The sequence below is a fragment of the Trichoderma harzianum genome (assembly GCF_003025095.1).
Source record: "Trichoderma harzianum CBS 226.95 unplaced genomic scaffold M431scaffold_27, whole genome shotgun sequence".
NCBI classification, from domain to species: domain Eukaryota; kingdom Fungi; phylum Ascomycota; class Sordariomycetes; order Hypocreales; family Hypocreaceae; genus Trichoderma; species Trichoderma harzianum.
The window spans coordinates 155,781-178,190 of NW_020209275.1; the positions used below are offsets into that span (position 1 = coordinate 155,781).

Below are 22,410 nucleotides of genomic sequence, written 5' to 3' on the forward strand. Positions count from 1 at the left end.
CAAAGAACATGGACGCAATGCAACCATAGGATCCCTGGCACGCTGCGGGTTTCTCGGGCTAGCAGCCAGTTGAGGCAATAGAGGGGACAAGCATGTCGAGGCCGTGTCGCGCGACAGTGATTCCAGAGCAAAATGGTAGGTATGAAGGCAGAAGAGAAGCAGCAAAATCAATGCAGTAGAAACAGCTTCAATTAGGCGAGTATAAGAGCAGACAATCTCCAAAGCGAGTGCACAGACTCAAACCTACACACCAGAATCTATCTGGAACAACCTATCTAGGAAGAATTAACAGAAAGCAACCACACGCCGTAAGCCTCAGGCACACAGCTTCCCTCGGGCTCCATACCGGCCCCCAAGCGTGATTCGCCGCCTGGCCCGGAAGAGCCCCGAGACTCTCTCATCCCTCCATGGCAGGCATGTGGTTGATCCGTGAGAAAAAACTCCTCAGCCTGCCAAATTGGATCCTCCTTGGGGCCTTGGCTTGGCTCCCAGGGCATCGTCAATGGCCGCAATGTCACCGCATCCGCCGGTGGGTGCCAATGCAGACCGCCGGCCTGTTCGGGGGACGACATTGGCTCTTCTGATCGGGGGGAGAATATAAAATGCTGTCTGAGTCCGCCGTCTGTTGTCGTGGGGGAGGTGGTTTCTGGTGGTTTCTGTCCGGCAGCAGCAGCTCGAGTCTCACATCTCTTTCTCTCTTTTGCTTGAATCAAGATGCACTTCACGCCCTCCCTCGTCGCCGTTGGCCTCGCTGCCATCGGCCAAGTCGCGGCCAAGCCTTATCCCAATCCCGCTCAGGGCCTCAAGCCCATCAAGCAGATTGAGCTGGGCCCGCGTCCTTACTTCCTGGTCGACAGCATGGAGGACGGCCCTCTCAAGAGCATGCTGGACTCGTGCAAGGAGATGAAGATCAAGCCTTCTTCCTTCTCCATTGCCCACCGTGGTGGTGGCCCGCTGCAGTTCCCCGAGCACTCGCGAGAGTCCAACCTGGCGGGCGCTCGCATGGGCGCCGGCGTGCTCGAGTGCGACGTCGCCTTCACCAAGGATCTCGAGCTGGTGTGCCGCCATAGCCAGTGCGACCTGCACACCACGACCAACATCGTCAACATCCCCGAGCTCAACAAGAAGTGCACCACGCCCTTCCAGCCCGCGGCCAACGGCAAGCCCGCGGCGGCCAAGTGCTGCACCAGCGACATCACCCTCGCCGAGTTCAAGTCTCTCTGCTCCAAGATGGACAGCTTCAACGCCAGCGCCACAACGCCCGCAGACTACCTCGGCGGCATCCCAACCTGGCGCACCGACCTCTACAACACCTGCGGCACCACGCTCTCCCTCAAGGAGCACATCGCCATGACAAAGGCCCTAGGGTTGCAGTTCACCCCCGAGCTCAAGACCCCCGAGGTGCCCATGCCCTTCAAGGGCCACTACACCCAGCAGCAGTACGCGCAGCAGTTCATCGACACCTTTAAAGAAGCGGGCATCCCCGCCTCCCGCGTCTGGCCCCAGAGCTTCCTCTACGACGACATCCTCTACTGGCTCAAGCACGAGCCCAAGTTCGCCAAGCAGGCCATGTACCTCGACGAGATTGCTGATTTCGCCGGCATGGACGCTGCCGTCAAGAACCTCACCCAGTACCACGCCGACGGGGTCAAAATCGTCGCTCCTCCCCTGCCGTACCTCGTCACCAGCAAGAACGGCAAGATTGTGCCCAGCGAGTACGCCAAGAAGGCTAAGAAGCTGGGCCTCAAGATTATTACTTGGAGTTTGGAGCGTTCTGGCCCTATTGCTGCCGTGCATGCCAACGGCGACTACTACTACTCTTCCATCCAGGATGTCGTTACGAGGGACGGTGATATTTACACCCTTGTTGATGTGCTCGCTCGACAGGTTGGTGTTTTCGGCATGTTCTCTGATTGGAGTGCTACCGTGACTTACTACGCCAACTGCTTCGGTCTCGGACTGTAAGAAGGGTTTGCTGCGTGGGGGATGGAATTCTTTGTTTTTGTCTGTATATGTAATTAATGCTGTGATGAATGGACCATGACGGAGGTGGAGAGATATACGACTTTGGAATAGAATTAGTATATTGCTTCGTTCACCCGTATGGTCGAGCCAAGCTTAGTGTAAAATAAAATAAAATAAGAAGAAAAAAAGTCTATCAATGAAATGATTATAGTGAGAATGAGAATGAATACAAAAGAGATGTCAAGATGAAATCCGTCTTAATGCGCCACCTCCCATCCATGTCCCCCTAGATATTGCCCCGCAGATTAGTAACATTGGCAAAGTTATGAGGAATAGCCTCCAAAGCCTGCTTCTTGCCATGGAAGAGCAAATCAAAGTACGCCATCAATATGCCATTCAGATCCTTATCAAGCTGATGCGGGTCAATGCTTCCCAAAACCTGCGCAATAGCCTCCTTCGCCGCAGCAGGAAGATTCAAAGCACTAACAAGCATCAAGTCATCCTTGAACGCCCCATGCTGAGTGTTGGCAATAGAAAGCTCCATGCGCTTGCCCTTGAGACGAGGCCAGAACTGGTTCCACGACGGATCCTCGTCATCGTGGCCCTCGTGCCCGACCAAGACGAAGGGCTTGGCGACGTTGCTGCTCAGAACAGGGTCCGTCACCATGCCGTCAAGGTCAAGACCGCCGATGACTCGTTTGTCAACGTTGATGACATTTGCAGAGGTGGCACCGCCAAAGGAGTGGCCCCAGATGGCGAGTTGCTTGTAATCGATGGTACCGGGGAAGTCTGCGAGCACGGGCTTCATGACTTTTTGGTTCTCGAGCTGGTTGATGATGAAGGTAATGTCGTCGGTGCGCACCTGCGATTGTCAGTACATGATGATTTCTATTTGTGAGGAGAGAATAAAAAGGGTGCGGGTTACCTTCATAAGCTTTGGGAGAACCTTGGGATCAGAGGGGTCAAAGTCGATGCCCTCAATGATGGTCCCGTCTGGGTACTGGATGGCAGGTGCTTCAAATGGGTGGTCGACGCTGACAACAACATAGCCATGGCTGGCCAGGGACCGAGCCATAGCACTGTAAATGAGTCGCGACTCCTCAAGACCAGGCTCAAAGAGGATGAGAGGATATTTCTTGTTCTTGTTGGAAGCTTGGCCGCAGGGTGAGAGCTTCTTGAGGTCGCAAAACTCTATCTGAAACGGCTGATAGAGAGTATCCGGCAGGCCAACCTGAGTGGCCTGTTGCCCGTAGCTGGCGGCGACTGGAGGAGTCATGTACGGAACAGTTACAGCAGGGCACGATTGTCTGGATTTATCGACTGGGAGGTAGAGCGAGACCAAGAGACGGCGGCTTTTGGACTTGCCCGTCGGATCCAGGGGATCATGCCGGCTTGTATCCGTCAGAGGTAGCTCTTTCATGGCGACGGCATAGGGACCAGTCGGGCCAGGGACAAGGACAGCCCTGGTGACGGATAGAAGTAGGCAAATTGATCCGATGAAGCGCATGGTGTCGGTATCAAGTGGTGAAGGTGATGGAATAAAGTTGAAGTGGGAGTACACAAAGATGAAAAATTGTAGAGTGAATTGAACTGAATTGGTAGTAGTTCTGGATAATTAGAGGGTTGATGTTGGTTACTTATAAACTCGTCTGAAGCCCCTCTGAATATCGTGTGGAGGCACCTCACAGCCTCGTTCAATGACCACAGCCGTGTAAGTCCCCAAGAGCCAAACCCAAATAGTATATGATGGCACGAAGCCAATGACGACGAAACCGTTTGAGCCTGATGGGGTTGCGACTGTACGAGGCGAGATGAGTACGTAGGCATCTCCTTCCCCTATATAAGTATATTGGAAAGGGCATGATTGCAGCTCAAAAGCTGCCAAGTGCGGCTGAGGGTGAATTTGCTGCCGCGAATCGACTCGCCATGGCGTCGCGATATGATTGCCGTTTTGGGTAAAGCATGATGATGAGGTCGATGGTAGATCCGCACTAGCAGGATGGAGTATCTCATCTCGTAAGAAGGGGGCATTATGCGCACACACGCTATCATCAATGACCTTGTCTGCGTTAAGCAGGCACAGGCACCCCCACTAGCGGTTAATCAATCAAGGACAGAACAGAACAGTGCGTGCTCGTTCCACCTCAGTTCTTCTTGGGGGGCTTATTATTATTGATAAAGGCTTCAGTGGAGGCGTAGAATTGGCCTTCGCGCAGTTTACGTTGGATGAAGAAGATGTCAGCCTCGGAGATGTTGACCGAGGGGCGTTCGTTGCAAACGTCACGAGCAATGGTACTCGTCGACGCTCCCTCGGCGGCCAGGCGAGTTTCCACCATCTGGAACAGGTCCTGGATGCCAAAGGGACGGGGCACCTTGTTCTGCAGGTCCTCCATGCTGGCGGGCTCATGGTTGTGCTGGCTCGACCGCGCAGAGATGATGTAGTCGGCCATTCGGGTGCGCCGAGCGACGATGAAGAAGAAGGGGCAGTCGGTCTTTCGAGTCGAGGTGATGTACTTGTTGCGGCTCAGATGGTACTGGCGATAGATGCCGCTGTGCCGGCACCGCACCTCGCCACGCACGACGACGCCATTGCGGCGGTTGACCCGCTCCTTTATGGTGATGAAGCCGTGCGAGTATTCTGCCCGCTGGATGGCATCGTAGGCTTCCTCAAAGGAGAGAAACGTCTGCCCGATCAAAGAGGACATGGCAGGCTAGCAGACAGAGACAGCTGTGAATGATTTGAAGGGCTCAATGGCAGCAGCACGGTTCAGGTCAAGTCTAGGCAGGGCAGGGCAGGTCAAGAGAGGACAAGACAAGACAAAAGAGGCAGCAAAGCGAGCGGGAGGGATGCAATGACGATTATACCACAGGTGCGGAGTCTGGAGGCATGGAGATGGAGACCAAAAGACGCGATCCGTGTCGCTTTTCTTGTTTACGAAGCGAAGCATCCAAGGCAGCCACGTGATGCAGCTCCCGCAGCCAAAAAGGTGGGGTAGCTCTTCTGTGGCCTCAGGTTAGTCTGGACAAAGTGTGTCTGTGTGCGTGCGTGCACTTTAGGTCTCTGTACCTAATCTAACTTAATATCAGACGAGCAATACAGCCTGTTTAATCTAATGGATACCAAGGTATACAAGTACAAATAATATACTTTTTGATGTGTTTTAGAGGCTATAAGCCTCTGAAGCGTGGAAGCATCAAGGTCAATGCTAGCTGTGGCAATTATCGGCATACACACTCAATGAGCTCCGGAGCATTACAGCACGGCAAATGCGCTAGGGGAAGACGGCTCAGAGGGGGGTCTCAGCACCAAGGTTGCATGCTAACTGAGCAAGGGTGCGACCCCTCATAGCGATGCCTGCAGATTCTGTTAATACGAGTACCAGACTTCCAATGACTGCTCCTCTTCCTTGGCAGAGAGGAGCTGATTTAAAAGACCGTCAGCACCCGTGTTACTCAGACAAGAGCATCCATTGCTATTCATTGCCCAATCTTTGAGTCACATTACTCTTCTCTTGTATGTATGTTTACCTCTTCAGATGGAATCCGTCTTGCTTCGGAAATGTTCAACTTGCGATTGCCCGGGGTCAAGATCCGATCCATCTTCATGTCTGTCATCCTATGTACTCTGCCTGACTGGCTTGAACGACAGAGAGAGGGATGGATGAATATTCCATATGCATCAGAGGTTTTTAGTTTCTTCGAGATTTTGTCTGTCATGGTCAACTCGATCGGGCTTCACCGAGAGCGCTGACTCACCCCGGCGAGGCCAAAAGCAGCCACTGTAGATGTAGACCCGCCTCAGCAAGGGCGGACGGTTGATTTCACCTTTGGCAAACCCATTTGAGCTCCCATCCGATCGGATAAGGGGTCAAACGTCAAGAGAAGAAGCCATCTTTGCTGTTATCATTTCAGCGCCTGAACACACTTTGTGCAGTCCAAATCAGGCGCCCCCTATCCGTAAGAGGCTCAACACCTAGGTCAAGGGTAGCACATGCAAAGGCATTACACGCCTTTGTCAATACATTAATAACAAGACCAAACATCCCTGTATCATCGCATACTCAGAGATCAGAGCCAATTCTCAATTTTACTTACCCCGTATTCGTACATCCATCCAGTCAGCATGTTTGTCGGGCCCTTTGACGGCCGCAAGAAGCGGTCCCGCTGCCAAGCATGTTCAACTAGCCACCTCAAAGTAAGATGCAAAAGAGTTTCTTATGAGCTCACGGATGCATGCTAATACGTGCGTGTGTTAGTGTTCTGGCCAGATGCCTTGTAGCCATTGCGAGCGTCGGCGTATTGCCTGTGTATTTGGAACTGCCCAAAAAGACAACACGCGAATTATCCTGGTTGATCGAGGGAAGCAAAAGACTCCAGCAACCTTCAAGTCACCTAGCCGAGAAAGGCGGAAGCAGACACCCTCAACAAGCGGAGGATCCGCTGTTTCTTCTCCGTCACGAACTTTAGACAAGAACCTGCCATTTCTGTACTACTTTGATGTTTTTATTGGCCGGAATAACTTTACTGGAAAGGAACGTTCATTGGTTGATGAGGTAAAGCAGCTCTCCGGCCTCCATTCCAACTCATATCTTATGGATGCCATGCTGTCGCTCGGTGCGATACAAGCAGTCAAGCTGAATGCTTCAGATGTTCCCCCGCGGAATGAGTGTTTGGCAACTGCGCTAGAATACTACTCAAAGTCCATCGTAGGGCTGCGTGATTCCATCAACAGTCCAAGGAAAGGTGACGATAGCCTACATAATACAGTGCTATGGACAACATTATTCCTTGGCTTATTCGAAGTGAGTATCAACTTTATGCTGCCAAATTCACAGAGATACTAATCCCGGCTAGTTGATTAACGACGAGACTGGTGATGGATGGCAGCAGCACATGACCCATGGCACAGCGAAGGCCCTTGAAGCCAGCGGCCCGGTAAAGTGTCGAGCTGGCCCTAGCCGAAAGTTCTTCGTCCAAGCACGCATTTTCGAAGTATCGCGTACTATTCTGGGGAATGAATCGACATTTCTCACACGGCCTGAATGGATGGATCTTTCTAGGCGGATGTGGACTGGCGAGCACGGAGATGAGTGGCATCCCTTGGATTCCTTGCTCGATATCATGGTCATGGTATCCAATTTGCGAGTTCGGTGAGTAAACTTTGTAGCGCTACATATTGATATTCATGTTGCTTCGTTTGCTTACCATGTCATAGAACGGCCAAGTTTATTGAAATACAAGAAGAATGCCCCGATAAGGAGCCTACCCCAGAGGCTCACTCCATATGCTCCGACGCCGTTACTCTTAGGGAAGCTCTCAGCAGCTGGTATACATCATATGCGCAACCCGCAGCTAAATCAGCCACCTACCTTTCTGATGATGGAGATGCGAGTATGCTACTTTCGAGAATATTCTTTGCCGCCATCAGTATATACTTGTCGGGTATATTCGACTATGAACTCACTCATTGGCACCAGCTTGGTCTCATACCACCCACACTGGATGAACAAGCTGTCCAAACGCATACAAACACAATACTTGGGCTCTCTAGCTTGGCTCTTGACACGACTAACCTCTCGCCGCTGCTGTTCTTGTTTCCATTGCGAATAGCTGGGGCTAGGTCTAGAACACAGTGGCAGCGAGATTGGATAACCAAACTGATATCTAGAATTGGCAGTGGGTTCGCTGTGGCGACTGCTATCGCAACAGAGCTGAGCTATGTTTGGGAGATATTTGGTCTCAAAGAGATGCCTGATGGGGGTGAGAATGGGCTGGAGGTGGTTGAGGGGATCCAAGGAGGAGCACTCATGGCGCCTCTGATGCCCACTGCGACGACGGAGTTTGTCCAAGCCAGCGACCTTGTTCTTACGTTTAATGACCAGGAGTCCTTATCATGATTTATCTCTTCAGCTGGCGAGCTTAATTGTGTGGATTTTACTTTTACTTTACCTTTTTTTTTTTTCTTTTTAGGATTCAGGCTGTTTTAATTTTTGGCTTATTCCTTAGAAGAGGGCCGGGGTGATATAGACGGAGTACATATAGACACATGTATTTTGCGTATATTCAATCAATAAGAGGGCATACAGGTAACTTTTGTAACTTTTAGAGTCATTCACCCATATAATGCGTACCCTGATACGTTCTGATTAATATGCCGTCAACATCTCCAATAATGAATGGAGCTTGATCCTCATTCGTCCTTGGCACAGGCGGCGTTACCACGTGTATAGCGCATTTGCCTCTGACTGTTCAGAGGCTTTCCGGTTTCGGCCGGCCAAATTGATCCTCCGGCGGCTGACTTCAAAACCTACCCACCACAGATCGCAGATCGGAGGGGCATCACCAAGACAAACAACAACGTGCAACTGCGACAAAATGGCCGACAGCACACAGGACAAGACTCACAGCGAGTCGCAAGTCTATCTCTCCACCAGAGGCGGCGATTACGATGTTTGTCTTCTTTTTTCCCCGTCGGGCGATGCCCGTGGCCACTTGCTGACTCTTTGCAGCTCTCTTTCGAGACCGTTGTCCTCAAGGGACTCGCCGCTGACGGAGGTCTCTTCTTGCCGCATCAGATTCCCACAGCTGAGAACTGGGTACGTATGCAGCATTCGAATTTATCTTGTCGCATGGATGGCTTCTGCTGTTTTATTGCATCTGCATGGACCAATGGCTAAGACTGGCTGCAGCGCAACTGGAAAGACCTCTCCTACGCGGAGCTGGCCTTTGAGATCCTCAGCCTCTACATTTCGAGATCCGAGATCCCCGCCGACGACCTGAAAGCCATCATCGACCGAAGCTATTCGACATTTCGCTCAGAGGATGTCGCTCCTCTAACTCACCTAGAAGACAACCTATACCTTCTTGAGCTGTTCCACGGCCCGAGCTATTCCTTCAAAGACTGTGGGTTCTACATGGACGATCGTGGTGGCATTACCAATCTGACAATTTATAAGGTGCTTTGCAATTCTTGGGAAATCTGTTCGAATACTTCCTTGTCCGAAAGAACCAAGGCAAGGTCGGAAAAGGTGGGCCTTCTATATGTCGAAAAGCTCTGGTCGGATGCTAACTGGCCAGCAGAGAGGCATCATTTGACTGTTGTGGGCGCAACAAGTGGTGATGTAAGTTGTCGCTCTGTACGCATTAGAAAATGATACCCTAACATCTACATAGACTGGATCTGCCGCCATTGAGGGCCTCAAGGGCAAGAAGGATGTCTCAGTCTTCATCCTGCATCCCAAGGGCCGCATCAGCCCCATCCAAGAGGCCCAGATGACGACTTGCCTGGATGCAAACGTTCACAACCTTGCTATTGAGGGAACTTTCGACGACTGCCAGGTTGGTTTGATTTAGCGACAGCCCGAGAGCTACTCAACTCACTGATGATGGCATATAGGATATCGTCAAGGCCATGTTTGGTGACCCCGATTCCAACGAAGCTTTGCAGCTCGGCGCTGTCAACTCGATCAACTTTTCCAGAATCCTCGCTCAAATCGTCTACTACTTCCACTCATACTTTTCGCTCGCCAGACAGTCTTCTTCTTTCCAGGTTGGAGACAAGGTCAGATTTGTGACCCCCACAGGAAACTTTGGCAACATTTTGGCAGGATACTTTGCCAAGCAGATGGGTCTTCCCGTGGCTAAGCTTGTTGGTAAGTTTTGTTTCAGTTACGATTTCCACATGTGAAATCATGGCTAACTCATCAATTAGTGGCAACAAACGAGTAAGTAGCAAGGAATCTTATGATTGCATCGGCCACCCGGTGGTCAAGTTATTCACGGAGGTGGGAGAGTCTTTGCTAACCACCGTCACCATAGGAACGATATCTTGCACCGATTCTGGATGACTGGCAGATATGAGAAGAGCGGTGTTCAAGACGAGAACGGCTCCAAGGCCGAAAACTGCAAGGAAACCATGAGCCCAGCCATGGATATCCTGGTCTCCAGCAACTTTGAGAGACTTATGTGGTTCCTTGCTAGAGGTATTTTTTGGTCCCGTGTCCAGTTTCCTCATTCACAACTAACTCGCCTCTAGACTTTGCCGCGACGGTTGGCATGAATGAGGAGTTCAACAGGAAGCAGGCCGGACAGGAAGTCTCTACCTGGTATAAATCCCTGAAAACGACTGGGGGCTTCGGGCCGGTCCATGACGAGATCTTGGAAAACGGCCGCCGAACCTTTGAGAGCGAGCGCGTAAGCGATGCGGAGACTGTGGAGACGATCAAGTCCTGCTACGGGAAGACCAAGTACGTCCTGGATCCTCACTCGGCTGTGGGAGTCACGGCATCAGAAAGATCCATTGCTCGCGCCGGACCGGCAACACACCACATCTCGCTCTCAACTGCCCACCCTGCCAAATTCTCCGGCGTCGTTACGACGGCGCTGGGTGAGGAGCCTGGGTTCAACTTTGAAGAGCAGGTGCTTCCTGAAGAGTTCAAGGCTTTCACTACAATGGAGAGGCGCGTGACGCTTGTGGAGAATTCGTGGGAGAAGGTGCGCGAGGTCGTCAAGGCTCAGGTGGAGGAGGATCTCAAGACTGAGAGCAACTAGACTGGTTGGCTGGATACACGAAAAAGTTTGAATTGCATTATATAATCACGGATAGATTGAATTGGTAGCCAAAAAAAGTATCATTGCCCATTGAAGCAGTTAGAAACCCCATGCCTAGTTTGACGTTTTGCTCGTAAATGGGCGAATGAGATACAAGTCAGGTAGCATTTTGAGAAGTATACCAGGATCTTTCATAATCAAGGGAACCTGCTTAGATGCCCAAATGATTGTGGCGTAACATTCGGACATGATATCATTCTCCAACTTCTCGATTTTATAAGTACATCTCGAAAAAAGGCGCGCAATACTGTGTCGATATTGCTAATCAGCCTAAGGTAATGCGAGTAAACTGACGGCCTATCTGAAGTTGCAATCTCGAGTCTAAAGATGGATAATCGGCCGGTTTAGCCCCAACACGACAAGGCTATTCCGACCCCATTCTAGAAGAGTAGAGCGAATCCCACATGCCATTTTGTGTTGACATTCCGCAATTGGCAATTACATGGCTTCTAGAGGGCTCCGCACGTGCATGGGGGCTCGTATTGTGCAGACCTCATTCGGAAGCAACGCGCGTTTATCTTGCCAAATCTATGCATGATGTGTATTGTTATTGCTTTCTGTAGTGAACCTTGCTAGTTGTAGGGCATATCCTGTCCGATGTCGTCACCTGGATGGTGGAGATGGTTCGGTGCCAGGTGAAGTTAGGACGGGGAGTACTTCCACGAATAGGATATCGTAGGGCTCTCCCACCTTGCGGCAAAAATTTCAGATGGATAAATTATATACTAGATTCTAAATTTGGATGTAAAATTGCTTGTGATGGAGATATTCGGTATACTTTAGAAGCCTTGCTGGAATATTACTCCGTAGTTCTGCACTCCATACGGACGACATATCGGATGATTTGCACAGCGGCACCGCTTGATAAGCACCTAAACGACTCTTCTCATGATGATACTAGCTCGGAATTAGCAAAATCGCTGCATCGATTGCGATTATTCGCCTAACGGCCATTTTGTTAAATTGCCGATGGCCGGGATGCATTCGGAGCCGGGGGGGCCCCAGAAGTGGGGCCGGCATCCGGCATCCAAAATGGCGCCATGCAGGCAGAAGGAGATAAAAAATAGGCATGTGCAGCAGTTTTGGCCGAGACAAGGGGAGGTCGCAAGGCTAGATTTCACATGCGATTCAGCCAAGAAGCAAGCGCGGCTCGATTAGTTTGATGAGCCTCAATGCGGCGATCCCTCACCTCCACAAAGGTTGCAATCAGTCGGTGCCATCCCCGGCCCCCCCGGTATGTATCATCGCGAGGTTCTTCGCATGGTCCAAGTTCTTCTTCTTCTCCCCCCCCCATGGCCCAGTTTGCCGTCCGTACCGGATGGAACGTGGGTCTCGAATCGATCTTTATAGGCAGCCGAGTAAATACAAACAAAGAAGGTTTCTAGCGAGGTAGAACCAAAAGTAACTCATCGCGTGTGCTGCGTGTGCGTGTGTGTCTTCACCGAGTGGTGGATATTCCCTTCACGATTCAACCCGCTTTGTCCGATTTTAGCACTCTTCCCATCTCCCCACATGGGCCAATACACCTTCTCAGAAAGACGATGCTGCAATCTGCAACCTAACTGAATAAGCTTAGCCAGACGAGTAAACAACAATAATGGCGAAACGCTAGTACGGGGACTTGTTCCACGGGGATGCCGCGGGAGGCTGTGCACGACGATAACCCAAAAACCAAAATAAAAAGATTGAAACAAAAAAAAAGGGACTTGAAGCCGAAGCAGAAAAAGAGTCAGTGAGTAAAGTTGCTAGAGGCTTGGCCTGTTTACTTCTAGAACCCAAGGGACTATTCGCGAGGATCATCGCATGTTTGGGGTGTGGCACCCCTTGTCCGCGCGTGGGTTTCGGATGGTTCCGTAAAGGCAGGTGGTTGTTTCAGTCGGGGGCCTTGCTGACAGCGGCTCCAGTCCTAGGAAGACCCTTTACTTTCACGGCATTGAAGGCAGCCGAGTGTATGATTGCCTTTCTCGGCGTCTCCATCCATTGACGTATCGCGAAGTATATTAGAATGACGATGGCCTCACTCTGTGTTGATGATGGAACTCCCAAGCCAGCGGTTGATTGTCTATTCGATCTAAGAGTTTCTTGCAAGCCTAGGACCTCGTTGTTGAGTCTCTCGTTTTTTCTCGAATTATAACATCTTATTGTGAAGGACAAAAAACAACCATTTCATCATGTTTGTCAAGAGCGCTGCTTCGGCCGGCCTTTTGTTGGCCTTGACCAACTTTGCTTCTGCGAGCCCGGTGCTCATGAAGAAGGATGCTGCCACACCAGCTGTGGCTAACAAGATCCTGTTGACTCCTGCTGCCCCCGCCAGCGGTGATGGCTCGAATCTGGCTCTGGCAAGCCAGGACAGCTTCATCTGGACTCATGATGACCAAGGTTCGCATAAAAATGACCCCATCTTATGAAGGCTAAACCAGTGTTCTAACCCTCCTCATCAGGCATCCAGGCAAACATGACTCTCCAGGCCTCCAAGAACTTCCGTCTCCTCAGCGCCCCCAACTTCCAAGACGTCGTCCAGTCCGTCGACTGCTCCACCGAAGACATCACCATCAAGTTTGGCAGCGCTTCTTCCCTGCAGGCCGCCCAGGCCGCGTGGAAATGGGTCAACCAGGCCGCCAGCAACACCATCATCTACGTTGCCGACGACGAGGCCTGCGCCGGCGACAAGGGCCGCCAGCCCTTCTCCGTCGAGTCCATCACATACGACACCACCGCCAACACGGCCCTCTTTGCCGCGACAAAGGCTGCCTGGAGGGACTTTGCTGAGGACGCCAGCATCCGCATCTCCGGTGTCCCGGCTACAGGAAACACTGCTAGGGATATCGGCAAGGACGTGAGCATCGATATTGGACATGATTTCTCGCAGCCCATCTACAGCACCACCATTGATGGTGTTAACCTCGCCATTGCGTGCTCCAACTGCAAGACTCAGGGCACCCTCAACGCCGACATCACGCTGTCGCTGTCCAACGGCTTCGAGGCCTCACTCACCACCTCGGGCAACCTCGGTGCCACCGTCGAGGTCAGCGTCACTGCCGGCGGCAGCATCAGCTCGCCGCTGTCCACCAACATCCCCATCGCCACGGTTCCCCTAGCCGGCTTCTCCATCGCCGACGTCGTCGACATTGGTCCCCAGCTCACCATCGTGGCCGACGCCTCCATCTCCGGCTTCAGCGCCTCTGCCACGGCCACCGTCGGCGCCACCGCCAGCCTCCCCGACGGCTCCGGCTTCACCCTCGGCCAGGGCGCAAACATCCAGCCCACCATCCAGGCCACCGGCCTCAGCCTGAGCGGTGAAGTCTCCGTCTCGGCACAGGTTGCCCCCGTCTTCACCCTGCAGCTCGCGGCTACTTTCCTCGGCGAGGGTCTCGTCGGAGGACTTGCTCTCCAGGCTCCAGTCCTGAAGGCCGATTTCGCTGGCCAGGCTACTTCTGCTGGTACTGCTCAGTGCGGTGCCAACACTGGCATTGCTGAGGTTGGTGTTGAGGTTGATGTTAGTGCTGAGCTGGATGTCTTTGGAGGATTTGGCGGGGCTACTGATCAGCCTAACAAGACTTCTCTCTTTAACAAGTCGACGACTCTGTGGAAGGCTTGCTTGGTTGTGTAAATAGGTTGTTATACATATTTGTATACATGTTTGGATATCACGTTGATCAAGGGTGGTTATTATGTACTTCATTTGCAAAAAGGGTAGTTTGTTTATAAGAAACAGGGTTTTATAACTTGAGTCCACTTAATTTTGGAACAATTGTCTTCATTTACTAATATCAAAGCGTATGCTACAGCACAAGTTTCATACATAATCTAGATGATGAATTTCCGTTTAATCAAATCCACTCCCTTCACGCAGCCCAGTGCGTTGCCAAAAACTCATCAACCTTGAGTGGCTTCACCTCTGGAACCCTCTGGTTGACATTAGGCGTCAGATCATACTCTCCCAGAGCAATAATCTTGAAAAACTCATGGATCATCAGCGTTCCCGGATCCGGGTTACCAGCAATCACCGCATCAATGGCATCCAGCGAGACGTATGACTTGTCGAGTTTCTTTCCCGTAATCTTTTCAATCTTCGCAACGAGTTCGTTGATGGTAACCTTGTCACCCACAATCACGCTGTCCTCATCCCACTTTTCGAAATCCAGCGCCGCAGCAGCATACTTGCCGACGTCTCGCATATCGGTCACGCTGATTATGCCGGAGCCGTCTCCGGGAATGGTGATGCTGCCGCTGTTGATATCGAGCAAGAATGCCGGGCCCTTGTATCCAGCTCGAGCAACTTCTTCGTCTCGCGGTGCGCCGGGAGCCCAGACGTTCATCCACAGACCGTTAATGAAGCGCGTGTACTCCAGTCCTGACTTTTTCACTGCCTCCCAGACAGGTTCCTTGGACTTGTAATAGGCGACTCGGTCGTATGCGGGAATGGACCATTCTGAGGGCACGAAGCGCTTTACTTTGGCTTCCTTGGCTGCCTCTAGTAGAGCGATTTGCAAGGTGCCTACGGCCGGGCCGTAAGCCCAGATGCAGCTGAGAACAGTGTGGACGCCTTGGAGAGCGTTGGTGAGCTGTTCGTGGGAATCATAGTCGACGACTTTGACGATGGCGCCTTGGGCTTCGAGCTCGGGGCGTGGAGAGCGGGAGAGGATGACGAGTTGGTGCTTCTTGGTTGCGAGGATGGCGTTGATGATGTTGGAGGCGATGGCTGAGCCTCCTCCTGCGATTGCGACAGTGACCATTTTGATAAAAGGTATTTAGATTCAATGGGTGACAAGTTTGGAAGAATAGATTGTATTGTTGAACTGTGAGTTTGAGGAATCTCTTCTTGTTTTGACGAGAAGAACAGGCACATTTATATACAACTGATACTCCATCAACCCCCCTTTCTACTAACAGGTACCGTTTATTACAAATGTCTTAATCAATAATCAAAACTCGCAACGGTCATCAAATTGTCATTTTGCCACTTATTCATCTTGCCGTGTCCGCATCAAGTTGCAACGTAGTTCACCCCCTGTTCTGATTCGTCGCGGCCGACGGCGGCCGCGCTTCTCATCTGGGTTTGCTGTTCCCGGCCCCAGTTCGCTGACTAGCAACTCCGCCGGTGGAGACATCGATTAGAAGAGAGCGGAGGCTTAGACGAACAGATAATCAAGGAATTATTGATTACGGGAGTTCTAGAGTTATAAAGTCTAGCTGTTGCTTGATTCTAGAGAGGGTACAATTACATATTACATTCTGTTCTCTTTCCAGCTTCTATCCAGATCATATCATATTCCTTTGAAATTTCTAACGGTATAGTACAAAGTAGAGCAAGATGAGTTTTATTTAGACAGTAGTGCGACCAAACAAGGGTCGTTTTGAATTGGTTGAAAGTAGTTGAACGTGGATGGCGAATCAGACAAGAGATCTGAAAGCACATTATCCACGGCTTCAAGGTGTTTTGCTATAAAAAGGTAGCATAAGTAATTAGTCATGTGTTGCTTTCTATACCGTTATTCATAGAAGAAAACTTACCTGCAGCTTGCCATCTCCTGCCGTAGTTCCAAGTAGCTTCTCGGAGTGTTTCAAGCGCCGTCGTCCATTCCGCCTCGTCCATGTCGTCGCGGAAAGAAATCAACTCCAACGTAGCTCGATAAATGACGTGGCAATACGTCGGCGGAAACGATATTATATTAATCTTACGGTAATGGTTGTTAATGGTGTCAGCCACATCGACAACCATGCGAACAATTGTCTTGACTACTAATGCGGAGGCCACGCGACATGATGGCGGGAAACCTTTAACATCGCCTTTGCATAGATCGTCCGCTGTGAGGGGTGGGTGTCGACTGTGTAAAAGCAGGAGCGAACTTTAACAAGCGCAGGTTAGCATTCATCTTTTCCTCTTTCGTTGCTTACCACCCGATGACGTTGAGTTAAGTGACTTACACGAGCGTTATGGCGGATGGCTCACAATATCCACACATGGTACCACCGGACCGTTCAACAAGTGTTCTCATAAGTTGTTGAAGTTCAATATCCAACTGATATTTCTCATCTCCCAAATGGTCTTGTGCATGATCGGTTGCTAAACTATGGCGGAACGACACCGTCCTGTCAAACAAACACCACGCTTTTGCCTGATAGCCAAATACGCCGGGCTCTTCATCCTGGGTAAGAACGGCGTCACCAAGGCGAGAGTATGAGGGATCAAGATCAAAAGCTTCAAAGGGAAGGTGCTGCGGCATTGAGGCCTGGTTGATTGCAAACGGCTTGGAGAACGTGGCATCGTGCAACATGGTTGACCTGCATGTAAGCGCATCTGTTAGTGCTCGATCGGAATCATGGGTAGTAATCAACCGGTGCTCGAACCTGTCGCGTATAACTAACGCCCACCAGACGTTGCATCGCTCGGCTACTCTGATCCATTCATCGCTATATCGAAGACGGTCCGATGGCGGCTTCTCATCTTGCAGGTCCATCCAATGACCCATTCGTGCGCATGTGCCAATGGTTTTGTAGCATTCTTTATACATGCCGAAACCGTACTCATAGCAAGACAAGAGCAACCCTGCCTGTATCATTTCCAAAGATGCATCTATGGTTGCGTTTAAACTCCAAAATATGGACCGTGTTGCCTTGTACAATGGTTCTGGTGCCGTACCAGTTGCAGGGCAGTGGATCGACAAGAGGATGCTAAGCAAGAGAATGGCAAAATCTGGGCGCTTCGTCTTGCTAAAGTCTGTCATCTTGCTATAAAACAGCTTTTGTGACATGATGGGTATCCATTTGTGGACATTGTCAAAGTAAAGACTTAGTGCTCTGTATATCTCCCCTGGATGTGACTGGAGAAGTTGATAGACCTCTTCACCAACGTTCAATTTGGAGGCAAGCGCATCCAGGCGTGAGATGAAATCGGCTTCATACTCAATTGGCCCCATTTGACTTTCTATCTCGGCAGGGTCTGGATCTGCGGCTGAGTGGGTTGATCTGGACACTCTGGAAGCGCCAGGGACGAGCATCTCTTCAAACAGCTTGAGTCTCTTCCTCAGCTGGCGGAACTCTTCTATTACCGGCACGCTATCGGCCGCATCTTCGTATACACATTGTATACGCAACCTAGAAGTATGAGTCTAGGCCCACCACCTTGTCAAAAGATCAGAAAACGGGTTTAGTCGCTTACCGCTGGCAATGTAGACATTTCGGTAGCGCCTTGTCACACTTCTTCTTCTTACGGCGACAAGAGAGACAGACGTTGTCTGCCCGTTCCCGTGTGGGTCCTTCAGCACTTTCAGGGGAGGGAAGATTAGAACTCATAACTGCACATCTATGGGAATTTAGTAACTTTGAACCTTGAAAACGATGAGAATGAGCCTGCTAGAATGATATGTGCAAGTATGTGTTTAGGATTGGACGGTTCATTGAGACGGCCACTGACGGAGCTGCAACTTGTATCGGACTTAAGGCGCCGGAGCCATGGGGCGGACTTTTGCGGATATGATCCAAGTCGGTTGGCGGCCGACCGCGGCCGCCATTGATGGCTCCATTCCCTTGAATTAGGGCGATGCAAATCACATAATCAAACATGAGTATGTAATCTGGACTCGAAGCCGGGATGCAGATGAGCTGAGCATGATGAGCACATTGCAAAAGCTGTTTGATGTTTCAGTACGGAGCAATGAAGTCCATACTTGGCTTACAAATCCAGAGTCAGCTCCCCGATGAGTGCAATACATAGTGTGCTTGATTTCACCATGAAATGAACCCGACTCTGTGGAAGAGACATGCGAGGTGCTTCTTCACTGGCAGTTGCTGCCAGAAGACACCCGTGACAACTGCTGCATATCAGCGAGAGATGTAAGACGGCACATTTTTCTTCCCGTGGGCTCCCAGAGATTCTTTTGTAGAAGGACGTGGGTTCGCACAGCAAAATGAAGACCGCGATGGGCGTCCATGGTTGTTTATTCAGATGACGACTTATAGTGAAGCTGAAGACTCACAAGAAGGCTTTGGTCTTTCAGATCATTGAGGGGATAGAGCTCTTTGTAACATTTCCATGTCATTCATCACAAACCCCGAAGCTGCTGTAGCTCGGTCCAATGGCACTGCTCTGGCCAATCATGTAGCCATTTTCTTATAGAAACCAGCGCCTGTTGCACAGGGAGCTTCATGCTCAACAAAGACACCAATCGGGAGATTCAATCTCAGCCAACGAACTGATATTCTGCCGCCCTCGGCTTTCGCATTGTGCATCCTCAAGAAGTGGTTTGCACTCAGGCGAAGCCATATAATTGGTCTAGTGGCGCAATGGCAGCGCGTTGCTTTCCGGTGGCAGAGGTTCCAGGTTCGACCCCTGGCTGGATCGAGTTTCACATCTTCTTTTTTTGCCAAAATCTCGAATCAAATCGAAACGAGCGATACTCTTCCACTCTCATCTTTTTTTGGTGGTTCGATGAGTGGATTCGAGCCCCAGGTTCTAACTCGTCGCGGATAGCACAGCGAGGGTAACTCCCGCAATGCGAGTACCGGCATTCTGATCCTGTCATGGCAGCTGAGCATCTGCTTTCTGCAGCTTGTGTGGCAGTTAATTATATTCCTGGCCTATGGCGCATCAGCAAGTCCGAATACGCGCGCCCTTCCTGGTGTCTTGACCCCTGTCCTGTCGGCTTGTAGTCTACATACTTAGCTTGGCTACACTGATTGTTTTACAACTGATGCCAGACCGGCCAATCACGAGCGCAAAGGCGTTGCTTCAGCGGGAGGAATGTGAAGCGCAAAGAGCGTCGCCGGGTTCTGAAAATAGCATCAGCATTACTAGCTCCCGACACGGTCAAAATTTCATCCTTTTCTCTCTTTGTCTTATGGCTCTCGCTCAAGTTTTGGAATCAGAGGGTTCCATATCATTCAAGTCTCACCGTCATCATTCATCCTCAGTAGCATTCCATGCAGGATTGCGGCTAAACCAGCCACTACGCGCCGTCATCAGCACGTAGGCAGGCCACGCCATTTGGGCTGTGAAAAAATGGCATAGCTCAGCCACTGTGGCCCAATCAAGGGGAGGCGTGTAAATTGACCACCATTCTGTACAATTTTTCTCTCTTTGTTGAGGGCTGAGGGCAGTGAAAGAGGCCCTGGTCCAGCTTGTTTGGCCTTGCTTGCATCATCAGTGTGAAAGCGCAAGCTTGTACTGTCTGATCATCTGCCGTTTTTGCTGCTAGCCTGCAGTGGAGATGAAAAGACGATGCAATTAGCCTGGTACCTTGGAGATACCTGGGCGCGGCATGGATGAAACAGGGCAGCTGGCGCTTAACCGGTTCGCATCGTTGGTTCTTGCCGGGTCTCTTGTTAATGCTGCCGGGTTCATGGTGACGTAGTGACGAGCCACATCGCATGACATCACGCAGCTCTTCCATGGAAGTGTCTCGTCTTGTTGCTGTGATTGACTTGCATGGTAGCAGCTGCTTTAGATCGTGTGTAAGTCGTCGGTTGCCTTGCAAAACAGGTAAATTTTACAAGTATTAAATCCTCTCGTGCCTCGCTCGTATCGTGTCTGTTCTATTGATCTATTCTCAACTCCTCTCTTCTCATCCTTCTTCACCCGCCAAACTCTGACTAACGCTCTGGTGATTATTCCTTCGCAACAAGTGAACGTGAAACAGTCACAATCGGCTCCAAACGAGACAAGACGCATTCAAGCCCAACTAGCCCGAAACTGGCCCCTTCACCAAGGGCTCTGCAGTGACTGGACCGTCATTACACGCCATCCTCTAGCCGACACACCCTCACAGTTAGCTCCGCAGCTATCAACATCCAATTCGACGCCACTCGCCTGTGGGAGAGCTCCTTGTTCTGGCAGCTTCTCAGGTGTTATTAAAACCCTTCTCTCCTCCCACCCTCTGCGTTTGATCGGTTTCTTCAGACATTTGTGCGGCTCTTTGCAAAGTTTTGCGCTCCAGAGCATTAGAAGGCATCCCAGAAAAGAGTCATCGTTTTTATAACCAGAACAAGGCCGTTTGCCCAAACTACTGCCCAACATGGCGCTCGGAATGATTACCATTATCCACATCGTGCTTGCCATCCTCGTCATTATCGAGCTCGGCATCACAGGCTATCGTGAGTTTAGCTTGACAAACCTTTTAATTTCTTAACTAACATTGCTCTTTGTAGTTGTTAATGTCACTTCTGGTTTTGGCTATTCGTCTCCCGCTACCTATGCGTTTATGCTGTTCAACTCAATCTGGAGCTTGTTGATCCTCGTCTACCTGGCCGTCACGCCACTTTACCTTGCACGCTTCTACCATGCTCTTGTAGCGTTTGTCCTCTTGGTCATTACGACTATCTTCTGGTTTGCCGGTGCGATCGCCATGGCCGCCTTTATTGGAGTCCCCGCATGCCACGGAAACACCTTCTGCCAGACCTCGCAGGCCGGAGTCGCCTTCGGATTCTTCTTGTGGGCAGGATTCCTGGGTCTTACGATTCTCGAGGGCTTGACCACCTTGAGGGGCCACGCACGTGCCGACAAGACGACTCCCTCAAATGTCTAGAAGTTTTGAGCCTTCTCGATGGGAACGAGTGGGGTGGAGATGGGGAAGAAGGGGAAGATGGATGTCGATGAAATGCGACAATGATGCGATGCGATGTGAAGATGCTGAATGCTTTGGAATTGGAGTGATGATACCCTAATACACCTTTATGAGGATTTCTTTTTTTGTCCAACGGTTTGCTACGGAATTTTATGTCACTACCTGCCTATTGATTAGCCAGCAAAAGGCCAAAATGAGCGACAGTATGAATATATATGAGTCTCCAATCAACTTTCTGATTCAACGGTGACTGCTTCAATATCAAAGTGCCAGATGCAGCGTAGCATTTATTGCCATTGTCTACCCAATGGGTCCTTGTGGTTCGCATCGCAAGTACTGACTGTATGCTGCCCTACCCACGAGAGCAGAATCCTGCATCCGGGAATTAAAAGTCTGTGCGATGGATTGCTGAGTGCCGACCCCACAAGTGCACGTCTTGTCTTGGCCCACAAGCGGAGTGACGGAACAAAGGCGTCGACAAAGAGAAAAGAGACACGTCCAACAAGCGGGACAAGGTGGCATTTCATTGTTTGGCCAGAATAATACCTCCTATGTCTATACTGCAGGCCAATGAATCCATTAATTGAGACTTCAAGTTGCCAGCATTGAAGGCTTACGACATGCCCAGCGTTGACAGCCAAACACGTGGCAGGCGGTGTGCCCAACTTTGCATGATCAATGCCTTGTATAAGTGGCCTTGCTTGGGTCTGAATAGAATAGATGGGGCCGATGGAATGGAGGGGCCTCTGCAGAGGAGATCCCCATCAGTGACAGATTCTGGGTCAACTTGCAGTTCCTTTCTTCGTCTCATCTCTCGCATAGAGTTTGCGGCGTCGCCAAAACTAATACGCCGTTGCCGCAACTTTGGCTCCCATTAGCTTGCGGGAACTATTGCCTTGTATACGCGCATATTTCGAGTGGCTGGTTATTTTTGCTGCTCTGGTTACCAGCCACTCAATCCACGTTTTTTCTTCTTTTCTCTCCAAAAAGAAAAAAAAAGACCCCTGGCAGAATTCAGCCATCCAGCCACTTTTTTCGGTTGGTTGGCTGCCCCCACCAACGACAGCTTTTCCCCTGCTTTTGCTGCTGCATGCTTGGTTGTCTTACAGCTTCATTGATTGCGCAACATCCATCCATCTTTTTCTTTGACTTCGAGTTTAGCCGTGCCCTCCCCCCTCCCAAGAGCTGGGTTTAGCTTCATATTGCCAAGTATTGATTTGCCTAGTAGCCAATATTCAGAAAATCCCGCGCAAAAGGGCCTTTTTTTCTCTCA

At 50.6% G+C, this 22,410-nt stretch overlaps 9 protein-coding genes and 1 non-coding gene across 10 annotated transcripts; 6 read left to right on the plus strand and 4 right to left on the minus strand.

Annotated features, from left to right (window-relative positions):
- Positions 1 to 714: 714 nt before the first annotated feature.
- M431DRAFT_100529 (hypothetical protein) lies at positions 715 to 1,965 on the plus strand (the record flags this gene model as incomplete). The annotated part of the gene is made up of 1 exon (XM_024911220.1): positions 715 to 1,965. One exon carries the CDS (start codon positions 715 to 717, stop codon positions 1,963 to 1,965), a length of 1,251 nt encoding a protein of 416 aa, XP_024767922.1.
- Positions 1,966 to 2,251: 286 nt separating this feature from the next.
- Positions 2,252 to 3,472, minus strand: M431DRAFT_487854 (hypothetical protein; the record flags this gene model as incomplete). The annotated part of the gene is made up of 2 exons (XM_024916509.1): positions 2,252 to 2,827; positions 2,891 to 3,472. The coding sequence occupies 2 exons, from the start codon at positions 3,470 to 3,472 to the stop codon at positions 2,252 to 2,254; spliced, it is 1,158 nt and encodes a 385-aa protein (XP_024767923.1).
- Positions 3,473 to 4,109: 637 nt separating this feature from the next.
- Positions 4,110 to 4,670, minus strand: M431DRAFT_100374 (hypothetical protein; the record flags this gene model as incomplete). The annotated part of the gene is made up of 1 exon (XM_024911200.1): positions 4,110 to 4,670. One exon carries the CDS (start codon positions 4,668 to 4,670, stop codon positions 4,110 to 4,112), a length of 561 nt encoding a protein of 186 aa, XP_024767924.1.
- Positions 4,671 to 5,959: 1,289 nt separating this feature from the next.
- Positions 5,960 to 7,942, plus strand: M431DRAFT_155949 (hypothetical protein). Its single transcript, XM_024912942.1, has 4 exons — positions 5,960 to 6,160; positions 6,222 to 6,767; positions 6,820 to 7,115; positions 7,181 to 7,942. The coding sequence occupies exons 1-4, from the start codon at positions 6,089 to 6,091 to the stop codon at positions 7,860 to 7,862; spliced, it is 1,596 nt and encodes a 531-aa protein (XP_024767925.1). The 5' UTR covers positions 5,960 to 6,088; the 3' UTR covers positions 7,863 to 7,942.
- Positions 7,943 to 8,298: 356 nt separating this feature from the next.
- On the plus strand, positions 8,299 to 10,625 carry M431DRAFT_128580 (hypothetical protein). The gene is made up of 10 exons (XM_024912375.1): positions 8,299 to 8,415; positions 8,475 to 8,561; positions 8,655 to 8,868; positions 8,922 to 8,993; positions 9,046 to 9,086; positions 9,139 to 9,303; positions 9,362 to 9,617; positions 9,677 to 9,689; positions 9,784 to 9,947; positions 10,001 to 10,625. Exons 1-10 carry the CDS (start codon positions 8,341 to 8,343, stop codon positions 10,513 to 10,515), a joined length of 1,602 nt encoding a protein of 533 aa, XP_024767926.1. The 5' UTR covers positions 8,299 to 8,340; the 3' UTR covers positions 10,516 to 10,625.
- Positions 10,626 to 12,746: 2,121 nt separating this feature from the next.
- On the plus strand, positions 12,747 to 14,291 carry M431DRAFT_155953 (hypothetical protein; the record flags this gene model as incomplete). Its single annotated transcript, XM_024912943.1, has 2 exons — positions 12,747 to 12,954; positions 13,017 to 14,291. The coding sequence occupies 2 exons, from the start codon at positions 12,747 to 12,749 to the stop codon at positions 14,183 to 14,185; spliced, it is 1,377 nt and encodes a 458-aa protein (XP_024767927.1). The 3' UTR covers positions 14,186 to 14,291.
- Positions 14,292 to 14,420: 129 nt separating this feature from the next.
- M431DRAFT_100415 (hypothetical protein) lies at positions 14,421 to 15,311 on the minus strand (the record flags this gene model as incomplete). The annotated part of the gene is made up of 1 exon (XM_024911206.1): positions 14,421 to 15,311. One exon carries the CDS (start codon positions 15,309 to 15,311, stop codon positions 14,421 to 14,423), a length of 891 nt encoding a protein of 296 aa, XP_024767928.1.
- A 565-nt stretch (positions 15,312 to 15,876) lies between these two features.
- On the minus strand, positions 15,877 to 17,998 carry M431DRAFT_331028 (hypothetical protein). The gene is made up of 4 exons (XM_024914361.1): positions 17,738 to 17,998; positions 16,504 to 17,673; positions 16,090 to 16,424; positions 15,877 to 16,018 (listed from the first exon to the last, which is right to left on the minus strand). The coding sequence occupies exons 1-4, from the start codon at positions 17,869 to 17,871 to the stop codon at positions 15,897 to 15,899; spliced, it is 1,761 nt and encodes a 586-aa protein (XP_024767929.1). The 5' UTR covers positions 17,872 to 17,998; the 3' UTR covers positions 15,877 to 15,896.
- Positions 17,999 to 18,847: 849 nt separating this feature from the next.
- On the plus strand, positions 18,848 to 18,919 carry M431DRAFT_t198. Its single transcript has one exon. It is a non-coding gene; the product is annotated as a tRNA-Arg (tRNA).
- A 1,669-nt stretch (positions 18,920 to 20,588) lies between these two features.
- M431DRAFT_487861 (hypothetical protein) lies at positions 20,589 to 21,098 on the plus strand (the record flags this gene model as incomplete). The annotated part of the gene is made up of 2 exons (XM_024916510.1): positions 20,589 to 20,667; positions 20,722 to 21,098. The coding sequence occupies 2 exons, from the start codon at positions 20,589 to 20,591 to the stop codon at positions 21,096 to 21,098; spliced, it is 456 nt and encodes a 151-aa protein (XP_024767930.1).
- Positions 21,099 to 22,410: the final 1,312 nt, after the last annotated feature.

What these genes read in the sequence shown, in the direction of transcription:
- M431DRAFT_155949 (XM_024912942.1), top strand. Translation starts at nt 6,089, where the DNA reads ATGTTTGTCGGGCCCTTTGACGGCCGCAAGAAGCGGTCCCGCTGCCAA. An exon ending in TATTCCTTGGCTTATTCGAA is followed by an intron (nt 6,768 to 6,819) that starts GTGAGTATCAAC and finishes AATCCCGGCTAG; the next exon opens with TTGATTAACGACGAGACTGG. An exon ending in GTATCCAATTTGCGAGTTCG is followed by an intron (nt 7,116 to 7,180) that starts GTGAGTAAACTT and finishes ACCATGTCATAG; the next exon opens with AACGGCCAAGTTTATTGAAA.
- M431DRAFT_331028 (XM_024914361.1), bottom strand. Translation starts at nt 17,871, where the DNA reads ATGAGTTCTAATCTTCCCTCCCCTGAAAGTGCTGAAGGACCCACACGG. An exon ending in AAATGTCTACATTGCCAGCG is followed by an intron (nt 17,674 to 17,737) that starts GTAAGCGACTAA and finishes TCATACTTCTAG; the next exon opens with GTTGCGTATACAATGTGTAT. An exon ending in CAGGAGATGGCAAGCTGCAG is followed by an intron (nt 16,019 to 16,089) that starts GTAAGTTTTCTT and finishes ACCTTTTTATAG; the next exon opens with CAAAACACCTTGAAGCCGTG.
- M431DRAFT_128580 (XM_024912375.1), top strand. Translation starts at nt 8,341, where the DNA reads ATGGCCGACAGCACACAGGACAAGACTCACAGCGAGTCGCAAGTCTAT. An exon ending in CCAGAGGCGGCGATTACGAT is followed by an intron (nt 8,416 to 8,474) that starts GTTTGTCTTCTT and finishes GACTCTTTGCAG; the next exon opens with CTCTCTTTCGAGACCGTTGT. An exon ending in GAACTTTCGACGACTGCCAG is followed by an intron (nt 9,304 to 9,361) that starts GTTGGTTTGATT and finishes GATGGCATATAG; the next exon opens with GATATCGTCAAGGCCATGTT.